Here is an 18,216-nt window from a genome sequence, read left to right on the forward strand (position 1 = left end):
TGAACACAGACGGGGTCTGACACCTGTTCTACCAGTGGAAGAGCACCATGTGGTCCATGTATGGGTTTTCTCCACTGGCTGAATATGGGACGCACCCTATCCTCTTGTAAGGGTATCACAGGTTACTCCATAACATTTTCCCCAAGTAGCAGGGCAACTCAGACGGTCTTTTATCATATTTCCTCTGAAAGGGAGCCTACTTTATCACATTTTCTTCACTGGGAACCAGAGGGCCCTGCTTCACATTTTCCCCATTGAAAAAGCTCCCTAATATTGGATGACACCCTTTATGGCACATCATCACATTTTCTCCACTGGGCACACAAGATGATTATATTTTCTTCTGCACAGGGAAATCATACAAGGTACTTTAACACATTTTATCCACCATGGGTTATACAAGTGAGCACTATTGTTGTATTTTGTAGGCAACACTGTTGCTCCCCAGTCTTGAGCGGATTAATGAGAAATGGAAGAGAGGAGATATTCTGTTAATTTAATTATGTTTGATTTAGTTGTTTAAAGGTGCATGATGTAGATTTGGTTGTGGAATTTGAAAGTTGGAGAAGGGAAACAATTAGGCTATAAGCTATATTTTCTGAATTAAATATACAAATTTTATTCAAAGGAAATAGGAGTAGGTCCGTGGAACACTGTTAAGAGCTTAAAAGCTACCAACAGGAGAGTTAACGCTTTCACTCTTGCCGGCCCACCACCATAACTTCAAACTTTACTTAATAACTTCAGTTTGTGTATAGAGTTATTAAAATATAGGCCTACTACAGAATCTGTGCACTTGTCCAACTTTCCCATTCTCTACCAAAACTAGGACAGAGTGCACCTTTAAATAAAATTAAAATACCAACCTCCCCTCCAATCAAATAGCGCTCAAACCAAACCCAAAACCCCGGCTGCAGTCAACTTACATCAACATATTCAACACATACCATACACACTGCTCAACTCCTAAACTCTCTTCTACCTCTCAGGTCCCCTTTACTAAGCACCTTCTCTCCCTCCCTTTCACTTCTTGTATCCTTTCTTAGGTATTTCATATTGTTTTGTAGTTTTTCTGTTCGTAGTATGATGTGTGTCTATTGATGTCTTAGTATTTTGCTGTCTTTATTTGTTTTATTTTATTATTTACTGTATTTTGGAGTCGTTGTCCTGACCTTGTCTGTTTGTTTTTTTTGTGCCTCATTTGTATATCACCATTTTGTCACTTTATTGCACCTAATAAAAATAAAATAAATAAAATAAATAAAATAAATAAAATAAATAAAATAAATAAAATAAATAAATAAATGAATGAATGAATGAATGAATGAATGAATGAATGAATGAATAAAATAAAATAAAATAAAATACCTGAATAGAAAATAACTCTGCCTTAACCCTACATATTATATACATACAGATTTAAAAATACTTTTTTACCTACTGCAATTGCACTTTATAACGACTTCCCTTTAAGTAAGGACAGAAGACATTTAAACTTTTAAACTTTAGCCTGAGTTGCATATATCATATATCAAACTGTATTGTGGGCTCATGTTTTTTTGTATGGGTGGGATATGTTTGTATATATGTGTTGTGTTGTGTTGTGTGTTTGTATGTATGCTGGCTGCTGGAACACCTAAATTTCCCTGCTGGGATGAATAAAGTATATCTTATCTTATATTGTCATATCCGTTACCAGGACAACTGATAAAACACCGTTTACAGTTAAGCCTGTTAGCAAACACTTAAAGAATGCAAAACATTGAACATTTTGTGTGTTCTTCTTACATTTACCAGGGTCTGAAACAAATAACCTGGAATCATATTAAGAAACAGTCGTGGATCCTCCTCCTCAGACTCTGTTCCGGGTTTTCTCTCCAACCACACCGATGCTAAGCGTTCCCGACAGCAAAGATGGCGGCTGAGCGGCGTTGAGCCTTCCTCTTAATGAGCTCCCAGATTCGGCGTTTTTTGTTGTTTTTTTCCAGTAAAAAAGGGTTAATTAATCCAAAACCCGCAGAGCACGTCTCATGACGAAATGCTGTGAGACTGCGAAGAAAATCTTTTCAAGAGGAGTTAGCCACTGCAGGTCGTTAGTTTCCTCCTGGATGGTCCTCGCTGAAGCTAACTAGCTCGTATCGTCGTTGTAAAATGGCTCCGGTGCAGATTGGGTCAGATGGGCAGCTCGTCCCACTCGGGGGTCCGGTGGTCTCGGGTCCACAGCCACCGCCACCCGGGACTCCGGCCACTCAAGGGGTCCGACTCAGCCTGCTTATTGAATTCCTTCTCCAGAGGACCTACCACGAAATCACCCTGCTGGCAGAGCTGTAAGTGAACCCTCAGCGGGGTAGGCCTCAGGGCTAACTCAGCTAACATGCAGGCTAATCAGCTAAACTCAGAGGATGCTCTTCTTCCAGCCTCTTGAAGAAATAAACACCAACAAACTCATCTATTAGAGGAGATCATTTTCGCACTAGCTCCAATAAATTGAAGGTTTAAAAATGCAGTGGTAGGTTGCTGTGGGAGGGGGAAGACTACCGGTAAACAAAAACATTTAGTCTGAAAAGTAAAACTTAAAATGATTTTTATGTTGGACACCAGTTTGGTCATAAACACTTTAATCAGTCTACTTTCCTCCTCTGCTTATCCTGGTCAATTAAAGCCACAGTGGAGATCTTAGGGGGGGTTTCTTTTGATTTGTAGTGTATATACAAAATAAAAGTTACAATAATAATAATAATTGACATTCATAGCACCTTTTGTAAGCATAGTATGTTTTCAAAGGGTCTTACATAAAAACAAAATGAGATGAGATTCAACTTTATTAGGATAATACTTTATTGATAAATAAATGTTAATATTCTAAAGATAAATAATATTAATATTTAAAGATAAATAAAAATAAAAACAGGGGGTATATACAGTACAAAATGAATGATGAAGTTAACTGGGGGGAATTGAGGCAGTATTTGCAGAGAATGACAAGATAAAGTGACAAGTGATTAAAGTGACTTGGTATGATAAATAGCAACAAGTAATGTAAAACAGCAGAGAAGAGAGGCAGTGTTGTACCACAGTAATGCAGAGTGCAGTTATATAATATAATATAGTGCAATATGAACAATATAGTGTAATATAATTAAATGTTATATAATATAGACTAGTATAATAATATAATAACAATATATAGAATGTACAGTATATATGTATATATATATCGATGCTAAATAATAATAATACAATAATACAATGGTAATAATGAAGCAGGTCATGTGGGTAGTGTTTTATGGGGGTGAAGTTTAGTGTCAAGGACGTATTATTGTCATTACACATATACAAGTATAGAGTAACGAAATGAGGTTTGGCATCTCACCAGAAGTGCAATAAGCAGAAAGTGCAAGAATCTGTGCTATGTACAGTAATTACAAAATTTACAGATGTAGACTAAAAAAATAGTGAATTATTGGGTATATATGGCTGGATTAATGGGATGCTATAAATATAAATAAATGCTATAAATATAAGTGTATTCTATATATATAATATACAGATTAAGGTGCAGTGAGCATGCTATACTAGATTACAGATAATATACAGAATATGGACATTTTGTACAGGTTGATAATTTATTGAGGTGATATGAACATACAATAATACAATAATACAGGTAGATGAGAGATGTGTGTGTATGACCAGGAGGAGTGGTGGGGGGATGATGGTGTGTGGGGTGATGTGCAGGGGAAGGGGGGTCAGCGGGAGGGCGGAGTTCGGGAGGGAGAGTTCTGCATTTATATAAAATAAAATAAACAAAGGGAAAAACATTACAGCACACAAAGTAAAAAATAAAGTAAATAATACTTTTTTTTTTTTAAATATTTATTTTTGGGCTTTTTATTGAGAGATAGGACAGTGGATAGAGTTAGAAATCAGAGAGAGAGAGAGAGAGTGGGGAATGACATGCGGGAAAGGAGACACAGGCGGGATTCAAACCTGGGCCGCCCGCCTAGAAGACTATAGCGCACTAACCCCTGCGCCCCAAAATAAAAAACACTATAAGCAAAGGTAAAATAACCCAATGGCAATAAGCAATCCATACACTAAGTCTAAACATTTTTTGTGTGTTTTCCAGACTTCCCAGGAAAACAGACATGGAGAGGTATGTCATATTCATTCCATTTCTTTTGACAAAAATCCGACTGTTATGTCATTGTCTTTTTGATTAAACTTCAATTTCTTGACTGTACCAGGAAAATGGAGATTGTCCAGTTTGCCAGTCGTACCAGGCAGCTATTTGTGCGTCTGCTTGCCCTAGTGAAGTGGGCGAGCAATGCAGGAAAAGTTGAGAAGTGTGCGGTATGTTGCGAAGTAACCGATCTTTGTGTATGTTTCGTATTCACTGCAAACTGTCGGATTTCCATCGGCAGACAGATAAACTCACTGTTACCTTTCTCCATTGTGACAGATGATTTCAAGCTTCCTGGATCAGCAGACCATCCTGTTTGTGGATACTGCTGACAGGCTAGCATCGCTGGCCAGAGATGCCCTTGTACATGCTCGTTTGCCAAGCTTTGCCATCCCCTTTGCCATCGATGTTCTTACCACAGGGTCATATCCGCGCTTGCCCACATGTATACGAGTAAGTTAATTCTAATGCTGATCTATAGACATATATAGAGATGTTTTGGAGGTCAAACTCAGCTTTAAACAGCTTCCTTGCTTGTTTTTGGTATTTAAGCACAACTGTTTCTGTTGCTATCTGCGTAGGATAAGATCATTCCTCCAGACCCGATCACTAAGACTGAGAAGCAGACCACCCTGAGTCAGCTTAATCAAATTCTACGACACCGCCTTGTCACCACAGACCTTCCACCCCAGCTAGCAAACCTCACAGTTGGTAAGCAGACTCAGACCGTGTAACTCGCTTTGCAATATTTTACCAGCCTGTTTCAGCTGTAAAAAAAAAAAAAAAATGGAATATCTTATGTGTGTGTTTGCTCGTGTGCAGCTAATGGGCGAGTTAAGTTTCGCGTGGAAGGAGAGTTTGAGGCCACATTGACGGTGATGGGAGATGACCCTGATATTCCCTGGAGGCTGCTGAAGTTGGAGATTCTTGTGGAGGACAAGGAAACTGGAGGTAAGTCATGCACCTATCCAAGCAGGTGCTATTCAGTTGTATACTTCATTGGCACATTTTAGTCTTTACCATTCTCTCTCAACTGGATCTCCGCATGTAACCCTATTCTTATGTTGCATCTATCCTCTTCCGTGTTGACAGACGGCCGAACCTTGGTCCACAGTTTGCAGGTGAACTTCATCCACGAGTTGGTCCAGGCACGCCTGTGTGCAGATGAAAAGCCCCTACAGGACATGTACAACTGTTTGCGTATCCTTACTTTGCAAGTGTTCGTCTATCAGGGCGTACATATACAGACATTTTATGTGTGTCCTACACAGACACATTGGCTTAAGTCCTAGTTTGATGTGAACTACTGCAACAGGGCGGGGGGTCGGAGCATATAGAGTATTGGCTGGTCCAGCAGACCCGTGCAGCATTCCAATGAGAAACACAGCTGCAGAATTGCATCCTTCTGAACCCCCTTTTTCATTCAATAAACACAACCCTCTTTTATCGATGACAGGGAAAGGGCAGCTCTGTTCTCCCTACAACCTGTCACCTAGTCAGGTCATGTGAGGTATAACTTTACATGGAGATGTTTGTTTCCAATACCCAAGACGACACCAAGAAGATTTGCAATGTCTCCTCTTCGACTGGAAAAATGACAGCTTAATTAGTGTGTTTACCATCAAATCAAATCAACTAACATTTGCGTTGAGAGGCAGTGATAACCTTGACATTCTCCATGTTGTTCATCTAACTTGTGTATCTAGAAGAGGATTTGTTGTGAAGAGGCCGCCACTGTCAGACATTGTAGGCTTGTTAGTAAAATGTAGAGAGAAACAACAGCTCGTTAGCATTCATGCTAATATCAGAGACCCTAATCAAGCATGCGAGCTGTGTACGACTGTGCTTATCACAATGCTAATCAGTACATCTCTGCTCTGCCTTTCCCCCAGCCAGTGCTAGCAATGCAGCTCACAGTGTCAAAGAGCAGTCTGTGTTGGGCACAAATACCCCTTTTCATACCTCCTGGGTGTATGTGTCTCGAGGCTATATGTGTGCGCGAGTGTGTTTTGACTTTTAATGGAACGATAACTGTGTAGTACTTCTACTCACCTGGACCTGGTAGGTTCCCACATTGTGTCTTCTTTAACTGCATTGTTTCCAGACTCCTTCTGTCTGTCACTGCAGCTAGAGGTGCTCCACTCTCAGACTCTCATGCTGATCAGAGAACGATGGGGCGACCTGGTGCAGGAGGAGAGATACATGCCCGCCAAGTACCTCACCCTCACTGTGTGGAAGTAAGACTTTAGGAATTGCTTTCATATATATATATATATATATAGACATTGAAAAGGTCACAATTCAGTGACACAAATATTACCAAAATGACACGTTGAACATTTACTTATTAATTGATGCAAACATTTTTTTTAAAGTATGCATAACACAATAAAAAATGCAATAACATTAAAATGTAGCCTCACAAAAATGGGGAACAAATGGAGATTACAGAATAAAAGACGAAACACAATACAGCGTATACCTTCAGTTATTGAACTGCTGCTTTTACGTGATTATTTTACCTCTAGTTATAATTTTAATTAATGTTAATGCTAGCTAGTTCATGCAGTTTAAATTTAAACTCATTGCCCCTTTTCTTGCACTTCAGCCAACAGGTTTTGGGGAGGAAAACAGGCACGGCGTCAATTCATAAAGTAACTATCAAGATTGATGAATCTGATGGATCTAAGCCATTGCAAATATCCCATGAGCCTCCTCTTCCAGCTTGTGACTCCAGATTGATGGAGAGAGCTATGAAGGTAAGGTTGTCACGTGTTTTCTGTGTATTGTCCATTATTTGGGGCGGTACAGCTACATATATAAATATGTTGCAATTGTATAAAGTCCCCTTCCCCCCCCTCTTACTCTTTCCTTAGATTGACCATCTGTCAGTGGAGAAACTTCTGATCGACAGTGTGCATGCCCGGTCCAATCAGAAGCTGCAGGAACTCAAGGCCATTTTAAAGGCCAGCAATCCCAACGACAACTGTAAGTATCGACTCTACTCACTCATTATTACAAACAGTGAATACATCCATAGATACAGAATCGGATATACAGAAAAAAAAACAGTGTAAGCTCCTGAAGCAGCCGCAGCTGATCATTGAATACTCTTGAAACTAAAGGTATTGCCCTAAATGCAGAAAGTCTTTGAACAATTTTAACTTAAAACAATTTTAACAGGAGATTTTTTAGGGTCTTAATTATGATGAATCACATGTTTAAAATAAAAAAAAAGCTCATAAATCTTTGCTTTATCACAAACCCCCATTATCTTTGTGTCTTATATAAATTCACCATGTTTCTAATTGAGATATCTGCAGTATTGAAGGGAGATGCATGCATTTGTTTATTTCAGCATTCATCGAGACTGCTTTACCCACGCTGGTTATTCCCATCCTCGAGCCTTGTGGTCGCTCAGAATGCCTACACATTTTTGTAGACCTGCACTCTGGCATGTTCCAACCAATGCTGTATGGATTAGGTAAGTAATGGCAAAAAAAAGACCCTTTAACTTGTTTTCTGTTTTGTGGTAGTTCACTGTCTTGGTTCCTAATAAGGTCACTTTTAAAGGTTGTGTTTGTGTTTTCTTTCTTTGTTACTCTGGGAGTTAACTTTTAACTTCTTTCATGTTTGTTAAATGAAACTATTTTGTTTTCTTTGCAGATCAGTCCATGCTGGATGATATTGAAAAAACCATAAATGATGACATGAAGCGGATCATATCTTGGCTTCAACAACTGAAGTGAGTCCACCTTTCAATTTTTACATAGGTTCAAACCTGGGCTGTCAAATGCTTAAAAACTTTTATCCCGATTCACCCTAAATTTCAATAGTTAACTGCTTTTAATTGCATATTTAAAATGTCATTATTTCGCATTTAAAAATCTATAATTGTTAGGCTTTTATTTTGAATTTATTTCTGTTTTAGGCTGAGAGTACTTTACTTGCTGGTTGAATTTAATCCTGCTTTCATTGACGCCCTGGGGTGATATTAGCCTGTAGGGACTTGGGTTGGGAATCGGAGGGTCGCCGGTTCAAGTCCAAGACCAAGTCCGGAAATTGGTCTGGTAGCTGGTATCATGTTCATTAAACAGAGTGTAAAACTGAATATCCCCTCGCTGGATTAATAAAGGATAAATGATAAATTATTTTGAAATTATGCAAGGACCTTCGGGTAGATAGAAGGTTGCAACATTAGCCTTATTCAGACTGCTGCAATACTTATGCCACTGTGGCGTTTTGCCTTCAAACTGAATGTAACGGAGGTGTAATGGGGAGACGAAGTGATCCCCCCTCTGTACTCTCTTTGGAGGTAGTAACAGAGGTAGTAACAGAGGCAAGGCGGTTTCAGGGGAGCCAGCAGGGGAACGCAGCGCTGTGTGTGCATGTCTGACTGTGTGTCTATGTGGAGCTCTCGCTGTGCCGTGTTTCTGCAACGATATAACGCAATGTGAAATCACAGACGGGGACGAGAATATTAGGCTGTCACAGAATCAATATGAATGTACAAAGACGTGATGACAGCTGAGCTTAGCTACGGCACTTATACGAAAAAAAGCAGTCTGAAAAGGGCTATTACCTTAACCTTTCAACCTTGACTTTAATTAATCAGGATTAACTAGTTAAAGCTGACCACGCTTGTTCAAACATAAAGTGTATATAGGTATAAAAACAATGCAAATGTGTGTGTATAAAACAGTCTATGAATCTGAACAGATTTTGATAGCAAAGGCAGATTTTAGGAGTTAGTCTGACGCCAGCCTCTAGCTTGTCAAATTGAGCATTTCACTCAGTCACTGTAGCTGTCAGTGGCAAAACTTGGCTAAGCAGGTGGCAAGATGGGTGTTAAGAATTGTCGGCTTCTGTGTTATGTGTGAACGCTGCGAGCACTGGTGTGAGCTATGATGTTTGGTAACATAGATTTGAGCGGGACACTGAGTCTTTTTTTCCTCTCTGACAAGGTTCTGGTTGGGGGAGCAGCGGAGTCGACAGTCTGTGAAACACCTTCCCACTGTGTGTACCGATGTCCTTCATCTGTCCAACTCTGCTTCTCACCCCGTTGGCAGCTTGTCCAAACACAAACTCTTCATTAAGCTCACACGTCTTCCGCAGAACTACATTGTGAGTTTCTCAACCAAGACTTTATTTAAAGACCTTGACAAAATTCCTCTACTATTTAATCATCTGTTCTCCCTTCTGTCCCTTTTTGGATTTTTCCATTCCTCCGTTTTCTACTCCTCATCTCTTTTTATTACAGGTGGTGGAAATGCTTGAAGTGCCTAGCAGTCCTACAGCGTTGCAGTACAAGTACTCTTTCCTGTCAGTGTCTCAGCTGGATGGAGAGGATGGACCCATGTGCGCTCAGCTCCTGCAGCATTTCAAACCCAACCTAGAACACCTTGTCCAGGACCCCACAGCCGGGAGAGGGGCAAAACCTGGGACTAAGAGAAAGGTAATCGGTGCAAAAATAGTTATAAACTAAACATTAATTTGTGAATGACGATTTAATCTTTGTTATATATATATATATGCAGAGTTCTGAATATTATAGAACATTTTAAATTGTGATTTTTTTTCATCTCTGTTGCTCTGCAGATTTCTGGGGACCAGGGTGAACCTGAGCCGAAGAAGCCTAAGCGCTCTGGCGAGATGTGTGCCTTCAACAAAGAGCTGGCTCACCTTGTAGCAATGTGTGACACCAATATGCCTTTCATTGGCCTCAGAACAGAGGTACAAATTACAGTCTAAAGTTGTGGCTTAAAGGGCTTTACTTATGGCAATCCCAGTCTTCTGTTTGGCTAACGCTCCATGTTTGTCTGTCTTTGTTTGAGTAGCTGTCAAACATGGAGATCCCAAACCAGGGTGTCCAAGTGGAGGGAGATGGCAGCAGTCATGCAATACGTCTACTGAAGTAATACACGTGTGCATTGAAATCAGATTTATCTTTAAAGCGTGATAAACAAAAGCAGTTGTAATTATACGGTGTAATCGTTTAATCCTGCAGGATTCCTCAGTGTAAAGGTGTAGGAGAGGAGACAAGGAGGGCTTTAGAGCGCTCCCTACTGGACTGCACATTCCGGCTGCAGGGCAGGAACAACCGGACCTGGGTGGCTGAATTGGTGCTGGCCAACTGTCCTCTGAACAGCACACACAGCAAGGAGCAAGGTACACGCGACATGTAGACTGTTCACCACTAAAAATAATCTGTACTTAATTGTCTTAATTTGAGTATGGAATAAAATAACAGCAAAAGAAAATGGCATGGTGGGAAAAAAAACTTCACTAGGTATAGAAATTGTTTAAAGGATCACAAAAAGAAATCCACACAAGATTACAGCCTACAGAGCAGAGTCGATTAGATTTATAAAAACCAACGCATATCCTGCATTAAAAAATATTTCTCCTTTGAAATATGGCGTTCATGTGAATGTGGAAAACTGTCTAAACAAACCCATGTGTCGTCTTTTAGCCTCCACGCGGCACGTGTATCTGACCTATGAAAACCCTCTGTCGGAGCCGGTTGGTGGGCGGAAGGTGGTGGAGATGTTTCTTAATGATTGGAGTGCCATCAGCCAACTCTACCAGTGTGTCCTCAACTTCTCTCGATCACTTCCAGGTATGTGCACGACCATCAGCAAAGGTTGCACTTTATCAGTTTGTTTAAGATCTGCCAGCATTTCAGGGATTATTTAGTTGCAATGAAGTTGATGCATGTAACTTCAAATTTAACAAAAACATTTTTTTAGCCTGGTTTTTACTTTTGTTCTGGAAAAAGTTCAGACCCTAAAGTGGCTGTAGAAATATGCACAACGAGTGAGTTCAAGCTTTTGCTCGTCATCTAACACGGCTGAACTTCTTCCAGAGATGCCCTCTTTCCTGAGCCTGTTCTCTGAGGTGCGACTCTATAACTACCGCAAGCTGGTGCTGTGCTACGGCACCACCAAGGGCAGCTCTGTCACCATCCAGTGGAACGCCAACAGCCACCGCTTCCACCTAGCACTGGGCACTGTGGGGCCAAACTCTGGCTGCTCCAACTGCCACAATATCATACTCCATCAGCTACAGGAGATGTTCAACAAGAGTCCAAATGTGATGCAGCTTCTGCAGGTATGACATAGTTACGGACATGAAGCCACAACATGTGAATAATCATTTGGTACAACTGGTTAAATCTTCCTGTGACTTTTAAGGGTCCAATTAAATGTTTCCTTACCTGTAACCCTCTTTGATAGATGCTTGATATCAGTAGGAAAGCAAATTCAAATTCACTGCTGTTTGTGCATGGTCCTCAAATTGCTTAAAACAATTAAAAAACATTACTTATCTACTTACTTTAATAAAAAACTTTGTGTCTTGTGTGATTTACTTAGTAATGTTTCTCTTCTATCTCTATTAGGTGCTGTCAGACACACAGGCCCCTCTAAATGCAATCAACAAGCTACCAACAGTGCCCATGCTGGGCCTGACCCAGCGCACCAACACTGCCTACCAGTGCTTCTCCATCCTACCCCAGTCACCCACACACATCCGCCTGGCGTTCCGAAACATGTACTGCATCGACATCTACTGCCGCAGCCGTGGTGTGGTTGCCATCAGGGATGGAGCCTACAGTCTTTTTGACAACACAAAGATTGTTGAGGGCTTCTACCCAGCTCCTGGACTCAAGGTAGGGTTTCTGTCTAATCTGTCTGACAAAGGGAATCATTCCACTTGCAGTTCTTATGACGGTGTGAGAAAGCTAATCAGGGTCCATCCAAAAAAAACGAAGTCTTGTCCTGATGACATCGCTTAAAGATCCGAATATCTGAAATACTTTTCATGACTGTCCAGGAAATATAAAGTATCTGCCTCCCGCAAGTTATCTAATCTTCGCATTAAAAACTGTATAGAGGAGGAAGGTGTATCTCTGCTTTTACTTATTTTGAGTCTTTCCATTACCCTGAGATTATCAGATGATTTTTCTGGAACTCCAGGAGTCACTCAAGTTGACAGAAATTATCCCGCCTTTTAACCTCTTATTGAATTTGAACACAAATGAATTGTTTGTCCCAAGACATCTGAGTGACGTTCTGTGCTTCTTGGTTCTCTCCTTAAATCTTTTAACACCTTCTGAAAAAGCCCATCTCTTTTTTTAGCTTGAGCCCCTTCCATCTTTTCCCTGCCTGAGTCATCTTTACATTTTTTCCTGATCTTCCAGATGATCTTATTCCTAAGATGCCTTACAGTTACCCTTTCATTGAATGCTACTCGTTAACTGTAAAGTTATTAGAAGATTATCTCTGGGGAGTTGTGCAGCAGAGGATTTAGGATGCTAACTCGAACATCACACAACAAGAGGTCTAATGGAGGTTTAATTAGTTCCATTTTTTTAAGCTCGCTGTGTGCGATTTTGTTAATGTCAGTTATTTTTTTGCTTTTCCAGTCCTTCTGCTGATATAATTGCTATTGTCATTACGATTTTGGTAAAGTGTCTTAAATTCTGTTCAGTAATATCTGAAATTCCTATCCTGCTTAAATCAGCACCACTTAAGAAAACATCTGTATTCCCCCCCCCACAATTTTTGTTATTTGGGCCAATTCTTGCACTAAATTTCATTCTTCTCATCTCTCCACTGTCTAGACATTCCTGAATATGTTTGTAGACAGTAATCAGGATGCTCGCCGGCGCTCTGTCAATGAAGATGATAACCCGCCCTCTCCGGTGGGTGTGGACGTGACGGAAACTCTGATTAACCAGTTTCAAGCTCAACAGCAGCCGCAGACAATGAGAGGGGGCGCAGTCGGTGTTTACCCTCCTCTCACTTCACCGCCGCCAAACTACCACGCAAATGTAACTCCCTCACCATCCATGATGCCCACACAGTCACCAGGTAATGTTACCAAGTTTGGTTCTTGGTGTTTGTCCAAGTTTGTGTGAGTGTGTATCTTTATATTATTTGTCTCATCTGAGCCTTTCAAGCTGCCATACAGGATTATAACTATGGAAAAGTTGTTCTTCATTATGTCATACTGCTTTCATCTACCACCCTGCTGACTTATGTATTTGTTGCAAGAGCAAAATTGTGTAAATTCCCCCAAAACAGACAAAAATCAACCATGTGTGCCCATTTTGATTTCTGTAGAACCATGAGATCAGTTTTGTTTCTCATGCAACATACACGCGCCTCGCAGCCTAGAGGGAACAAAGCATGCATTGAGTCCTGCTCCTTCCATTCCTCTCCATCTCAGCCCGCCAGCCACAGACTGCGGTCCTTCCGCCCCGCTTGAGAGTGTGTGTACATGAGTGAGTCTGTGTGTGCAAGGATAACTTGTCAACCTCAGAGTCTGACGAGCCTTTTGGTGTGTGTGTGTGTGTGTGTTTGTGTAGGGAACATCCATGCCTCTGGCTCCCCTAGTGGAGCTCTGAGGGCACCCTCTCCTTTCGGGCCCACCCCGTCTCCATCGTCTCTGGGCATAGCGATGGGTCAGACTAGCTTTGCCAGTCCCCACGGTAAGTGGCAGGGTGGTGGTAAACACTGGTCTGGTAGGAGCGGAGATAGGCTGAACTTAACATCCTCACAGGGATCTTCTAGACTGCAGATGCAACATTCGACAAATGGTATCTTGTTTGAGGGCACAAAGCGGTGTGTACTGTTGTACATTAAGTATTGTTTGGTTTCTAACGTCTGTCTTCTCTCTTTCACTTAAGGTGCTCTGGATCCCAGCTCTCCGTATGCCATGGTGTCTCCCAGCCACAGGCAGTGGCCAGGCTCACCCCAGGTCTCAGGGCCTTCTCCTGGGGCAAGGATCCACGGCATGTCCCCTGGTAACCCATCGCTGCACTCACCTATCCCTGACCCTCATTCTCCACGTGCGGGGACCAGTAAGTGCTGCTTTCTCACTGTCGCCTCTCATGTTTTTTGACCCGTGTTGACTTGGATTTCGGAGTGAGTAAAAAATAACCTGGAGATTCATTTTGAATTCTAAACAATAGAGATGCACAAAATATAGTTTCAACATTAGGATGTTGCAAAGTGTGTTGTGTATTAAATTAGTGAAGCATCTCATTCTGCTGTTTTTTTTTTTTTTGCTGATTGATGCTCAATCTTTCTCCACACAGACACTGGAACATTTTTTAATAGTCAGTTTTTACATTTAAGAAACACAACTTAAACATGTTGGTTTGTAATGTAACTATTCTGTTTTTGATTTCCAATGTCTCCATCTGTTCAATATCTACTTCTTCACTGCAGCTCTCGTGAACTGATAACATTAAAACATTATCATGATACTCATCTACAGATTTGTCTTCAAAACATAGCCTGAGTAGGACTTAGCCCGAGTAGGACATTTTACAGTTGAAATAGTAGCCTTGCAGTGCTCTCTGGTGGGCAAGCAGTGTATCAGAAACAATGTTTTTCCTAATAATCTTGAGGATAATAATAAAACAATGATTGTTACTTATTGGAGGGCAGAAACACAAATACCATAATTGCTGTGATCTTTTATCAACCAATGTGCTTGCTCTATAAAAATGTATTTTCTCTCTCTGTCTCTGATTTAGGTTCGCAAGTCATGCCTTCCAGTATGCCTCCACCCCGTAAGCTACCTCAGCGTCCCTGGGCTGCCTCCATTCCTACCATCCTCACCCACAATGCCTTGCATGTTCTCCTGCTCCCCTCACCCACTCCCTGCCTGGTGCCGGGCCTGGCAGGAAGCTACCTCTGCTCTCCTCTGGAGAGATTTCTGGGTTCAGTGATCATGAGACGGCACCTGCAGAGGATCATCCAGCAGGAGGCAAACGTAAGTGTGCAAAAAAAACTTGCAAAAAAATAAATTTGTTTGATTTGGAAAGAGTCAACATATTTCATTACACAATGTTTTCTGCTCCTCTTGTAACTCCCCCACTCTGTCTACTCCTCTCCAGTTATCCATCGTGAACTCGAATGAGCCAGGGGTGATCATGTTTAAGACGGACGTGCTCAAGTGCCGTGTGGCTCTCAACCCAAAGAACTACCAGACTCTGCAGCTCAAAGTCACTCCAGAAAACACCGGTCCCTGGTCTCAGGAGGAGCTCCAAGTGCTTGAGAAGTTCTTCGAGACACGGGTAAGAACTGGCAGCATCCACTTAAAGCCTAATTCATAAATAATTCAAATGCATAAATCTATTTTGCTCCTTCACATTGGTCCAGTGATTGATTTTTGTTGTTGTCCTCTTTCTAGGTTGCTGGTCCTCCCTTTAAATACAACACTCTAAATGCCTTCACAAAACTGCTCGGGGCGCCCACCAACATCCTGAGGGACTGTGTGCGCATCATGAAGCTCGAACTGGTGAGCAGCTGTCTGAGACAAGTGGTCGTTACATTGAGTGGGGCATTATTTAGGATACAGTAAGCTTTGTCAGCTTATTTGGGGTGGGGGTTGTTTTGATCTACTAAAGTTGTATGAACATGCAAACTAAATAAGACCCTTCCACTTATTTTGTTATACTAGCTGTAAGATATTAGTGAAAAGACATACAAGTACAGAACAAGCGCTCTATTGTGGATGTGAGATATTGAATGTAATGTACTAAAGATTAATTGCTAAGTTGTCAACTAAAAAATATGTTGCATACTATTTAGCTTGTCCATAATTGGTTCCAGTATATTTTTGAAGAAACAAATAGGTCAACATTTTTTGTTCCCACCTTCTTAATTGTGAATATTTCCTGATCTGGATCTAGATTGTAGGCAGAGAAAGACATTTCAGGATTTCATCTTAACCTTTGAGAAACCCTGATACCAAATGTTCTAGACAACAGAAATAATTGTCACATTAATCGAGAGTTGAAGCCACAAGTGAGATTAAAAACATCAAATAAATGTACATGGTTTTTTTTTACAAAGCATTTTGAATAGCCTCTTTGTTAGAGAGACACTATATGGTAAATACTTGTCTTGCCTCTCTCTGCAGTTTCCCGATCAGGCCACACAGTTGAAGTGGAACGTCCAGTTCTGCCTCACCATCCCTCCCAGCGCTCCCCCCATTGCCCCTCCTGGAACCATCGCTGTGGTGCTCAAGTCAAAGATGCTCTTCTTTGTAAGTCTCAGCAGAACCTCACCAATAGCTCTCCACAAGTCACACACCTGTGCAGCCTCATTTGAATCACACACACACACCTGACACATGCCTGACACCTGTTTTCACTTCACAGTTGCAGCTCACCCAGCGTATCCCAGTGCCCCAGGAGCCCGTAAGTATCATCGTGCCCATCGTGTACGACATGGCCACGGGCCTCACGCAGCAGGCGGACATCCCAAGACAGCACAGCTCGTCAGGGGCTGCAGCACTCATGGTCTCCAACATCCTCAAGAGGTTTAATGAACTACACCCAGCCAGACCGGGTAAGACTTTCCAGCTGAACTCTGAATGACTCCCTGAAAACAAAGATCATATCAGTGTCCACTTTAATCTTGTACAAGAGGTTGTCCCAAGCACGTGGAACGACTGGACAAGAGACATTTCATGAGACCTGAATACTGTCATTAATGTTACAGGAATCATTCTTTGTCTAGATTCAGTAATCCACAACCAATAACAGCAACTCTCAAACATGATAATGGGAAACATAAAAGTAAAGTTAGATATAACAAAGTAGCCTGTTTAGATAAGGAGTAGACAAGAGCAAAGTAGCAACAATTAGGAATAATATTTGGGATGTTGTTTAAAATGTAAATAAGAACAGAATATTCAAAATTTGAATATATCGCTTTATCTCCCATTCTTTGCTGATGATAAGTGTCTTCTGTCTGTCTTTCAGGTGAGTGTACGATATTTGCTTCTGTTCACGAGCTGATGGCCAACCTCTCTCTACCCCCCGGAACCCGTCAGTAGAAACAACAGATCCAGAGCCATAAAAAGAACCAAACTTGGACTCCCCTTGAAACCCAGGAGCTCACAGACTGTGGTCTCAAGATGTCAAAATCCACTTTGTGTCCTCTCTATTAAAGACCCCCGGACTTCTGACCTGATATATAACTGCTGTGAAGAAAGGGAGTCAAATATGTACAGATGCAGATATCAGCCTTTATTCTTGATAGCAGCGACAAACAAGGTTTCCTGTTCAAGTCCACCTTGGACGAGGAGGGACGGTTCATGCTAAAGGATATAAATGTTATTTTTTCTCTCCAGGTGCACTTGTAAACAAGATTATCTATTGAAATTAAGGTTGTTTACGGAAAATATGTACATTGTTGTATATTTGAGTATTGAAAAGAATCAGGTGAGTTAGATTTTTTGCTAGAGAACGTCTGAGTTTTTTTTTTTTATAACGCAAGACTGATATTATTGTAGTATCAGAAGATATATTCCTTAGCACACTATTTAAATGTTTCCTTGCCTTTACTTTGTCTGCATTTTTGTTTCAAACACTTTGGATACTGGAAAACTGCAATGAACTTTATAAGCCAGTTGTATTTTATTAAGACCCATTTTGAGTCCCGGTGAAGGATTTGAAACACCCTGTCTGACTTTGCTATTTAATAAACCAAGCCAAGAGATGGTTTGTGCTTTGAGGATCTACGACTGGCAGTCCTAAAGTTCTAAGATCATTGAAGTAGCAAAAACCACAATACAATAAACACGGTTTAACTTAGAATAAATACAGAAGTGTGGGAAGGAAATATACACAGCTTTACCAGAAGTTGATTATGATTATTCAGAAAGGCCCCAGAGTGTTCACAGTGTCATTATCATACTGTGACATTTTGTCAGCTCTTCTTTTTTTGTACCTTAAGCTTTTATGAACTTTTAACAGTTTTTAAAACAATGCAGCACATCTTATATCAAACAGTACAGAGCATTTAGGCAGAGCATGTCATGAAATAACAAGAATAAAAAAAATAACGCCACAGACATGAGAGGTACAGCCACCAACATCAGTCCGTTTTACGACCTTATTTTAACATTGTTGTCAAAACAGATCTCATATCTCTTTCCTCCCACATTCTTTTTTTCCCAACATGTATTCATATGAAGAGATCTTAACCATTTCCTCAGTCCGTTCCTTC

At 40.9% G+C, this 18,216-nt stretch overlaps 1 protein-coding gene across 2 annotated transcripts; it reads left to right on the forward strand.

Moving 5' to 3' along the window:
* The first annotated feature begins 1,902 nt into the window (after nucleotides 1-1,902).
* med14 (mediator complex subunit 14) lies at nucleotides 1,903-17,728 on the forward strand. Of its 2 annotated transcripts, XM_061053156.1 has the most exons (29): nucleotides 1,903-2,327; nucleotides 4,130-4,156; nucleotides 4,248-4,353; nucleotides 4,463-4,636; nucleotides 4,765-4,894; nucleotides 5,006-5,134; nucleotides 5,276-5,383; nucleotides 6,288-6,420; nucleotides 6,792-6,942; nucleotides 7,060-7,171; nucleotides 7,542-7,667; nucleotides 7,850-7,928; nucleotides 9,148-9,307; nucleotides 9,444-9,638; nucleotides 9,782-9,916; nucleotides 10,021-10,097; nucleotides 10,191-10,351; nucleotides 10,656-10,802; nucleotides 11,049-11,293; nucleotides 11,583-11,852; nucleotides 12,807-13,056; nucleotides 13,554-13,676; nucleotides 13,875-14,048; nucleotides 14,730-14,968; nucleotides 15,093-15,272; nucleotides 15,389-15,496; nucleotides 16,121-16,246; nucleotides 16,362-16,551; nucleotides 16,968-17,728. In XM_061053156.1, the coding sequence occupies exons 1-29, from the start codon at nucleotides 2,152-2,154 to the stop codon at nucleotides 17,039-17,041; spliced, it is 4,305 nt and encodes a 1,434-aa protein (XP_060909139.1). In that variant the 5' UTR covers nucleotides 1,903-2,151; the 3' UTR covers nucleotides 17,042-17,728. The 2 variants fall into 2 exon arrangements, with proteins under 2 accessions (XP_060909139.1, XP_060909140.1); XM_061053157.1 differs by lacking the exon at nucleotides 13,554-13,676.
* The last annotated feature ends 488 nt before the right edge of the window (nucleotides 17,729-18,216 follow it).

This window comes from Labrus mixtus, chromosome 13 (genome assembly GCF_963584025.1).
Source record: "Labrus mixtus chromosome 13, fLabMix1.1, whole genome shotgun sequence".
NCBI lineage: Eukaryota > Metazoa > Chordata > Actinopteri > Labriformes > Labridae > Labrus > Labrus mixtus.

Bases quoted from the DNA above. Each gene is read 5' to 3' on its own strand.
- med14 (XM_061053156.1), top strand. From the start codon at position 2,152: ATGGCTCCGGTGCAGATTGGGTCAGATGGGCAGCTCGTCCCACTCGGG. The intron at 11,294-11,582 runs GTATGACATAGT...TATCTCTATTAG, and splicing joins ATGTGATGCAGCTTCTGCAG to GTGCTGTCAGACACACAGGC. The intron at 14,049-14,729 runs GTAAGTGCTGCT...TCTCTGATTTAG, and splicing joins TTCTCCACGTGCGGGGACCA to GTTCGCAAGTCATGCCTTCC.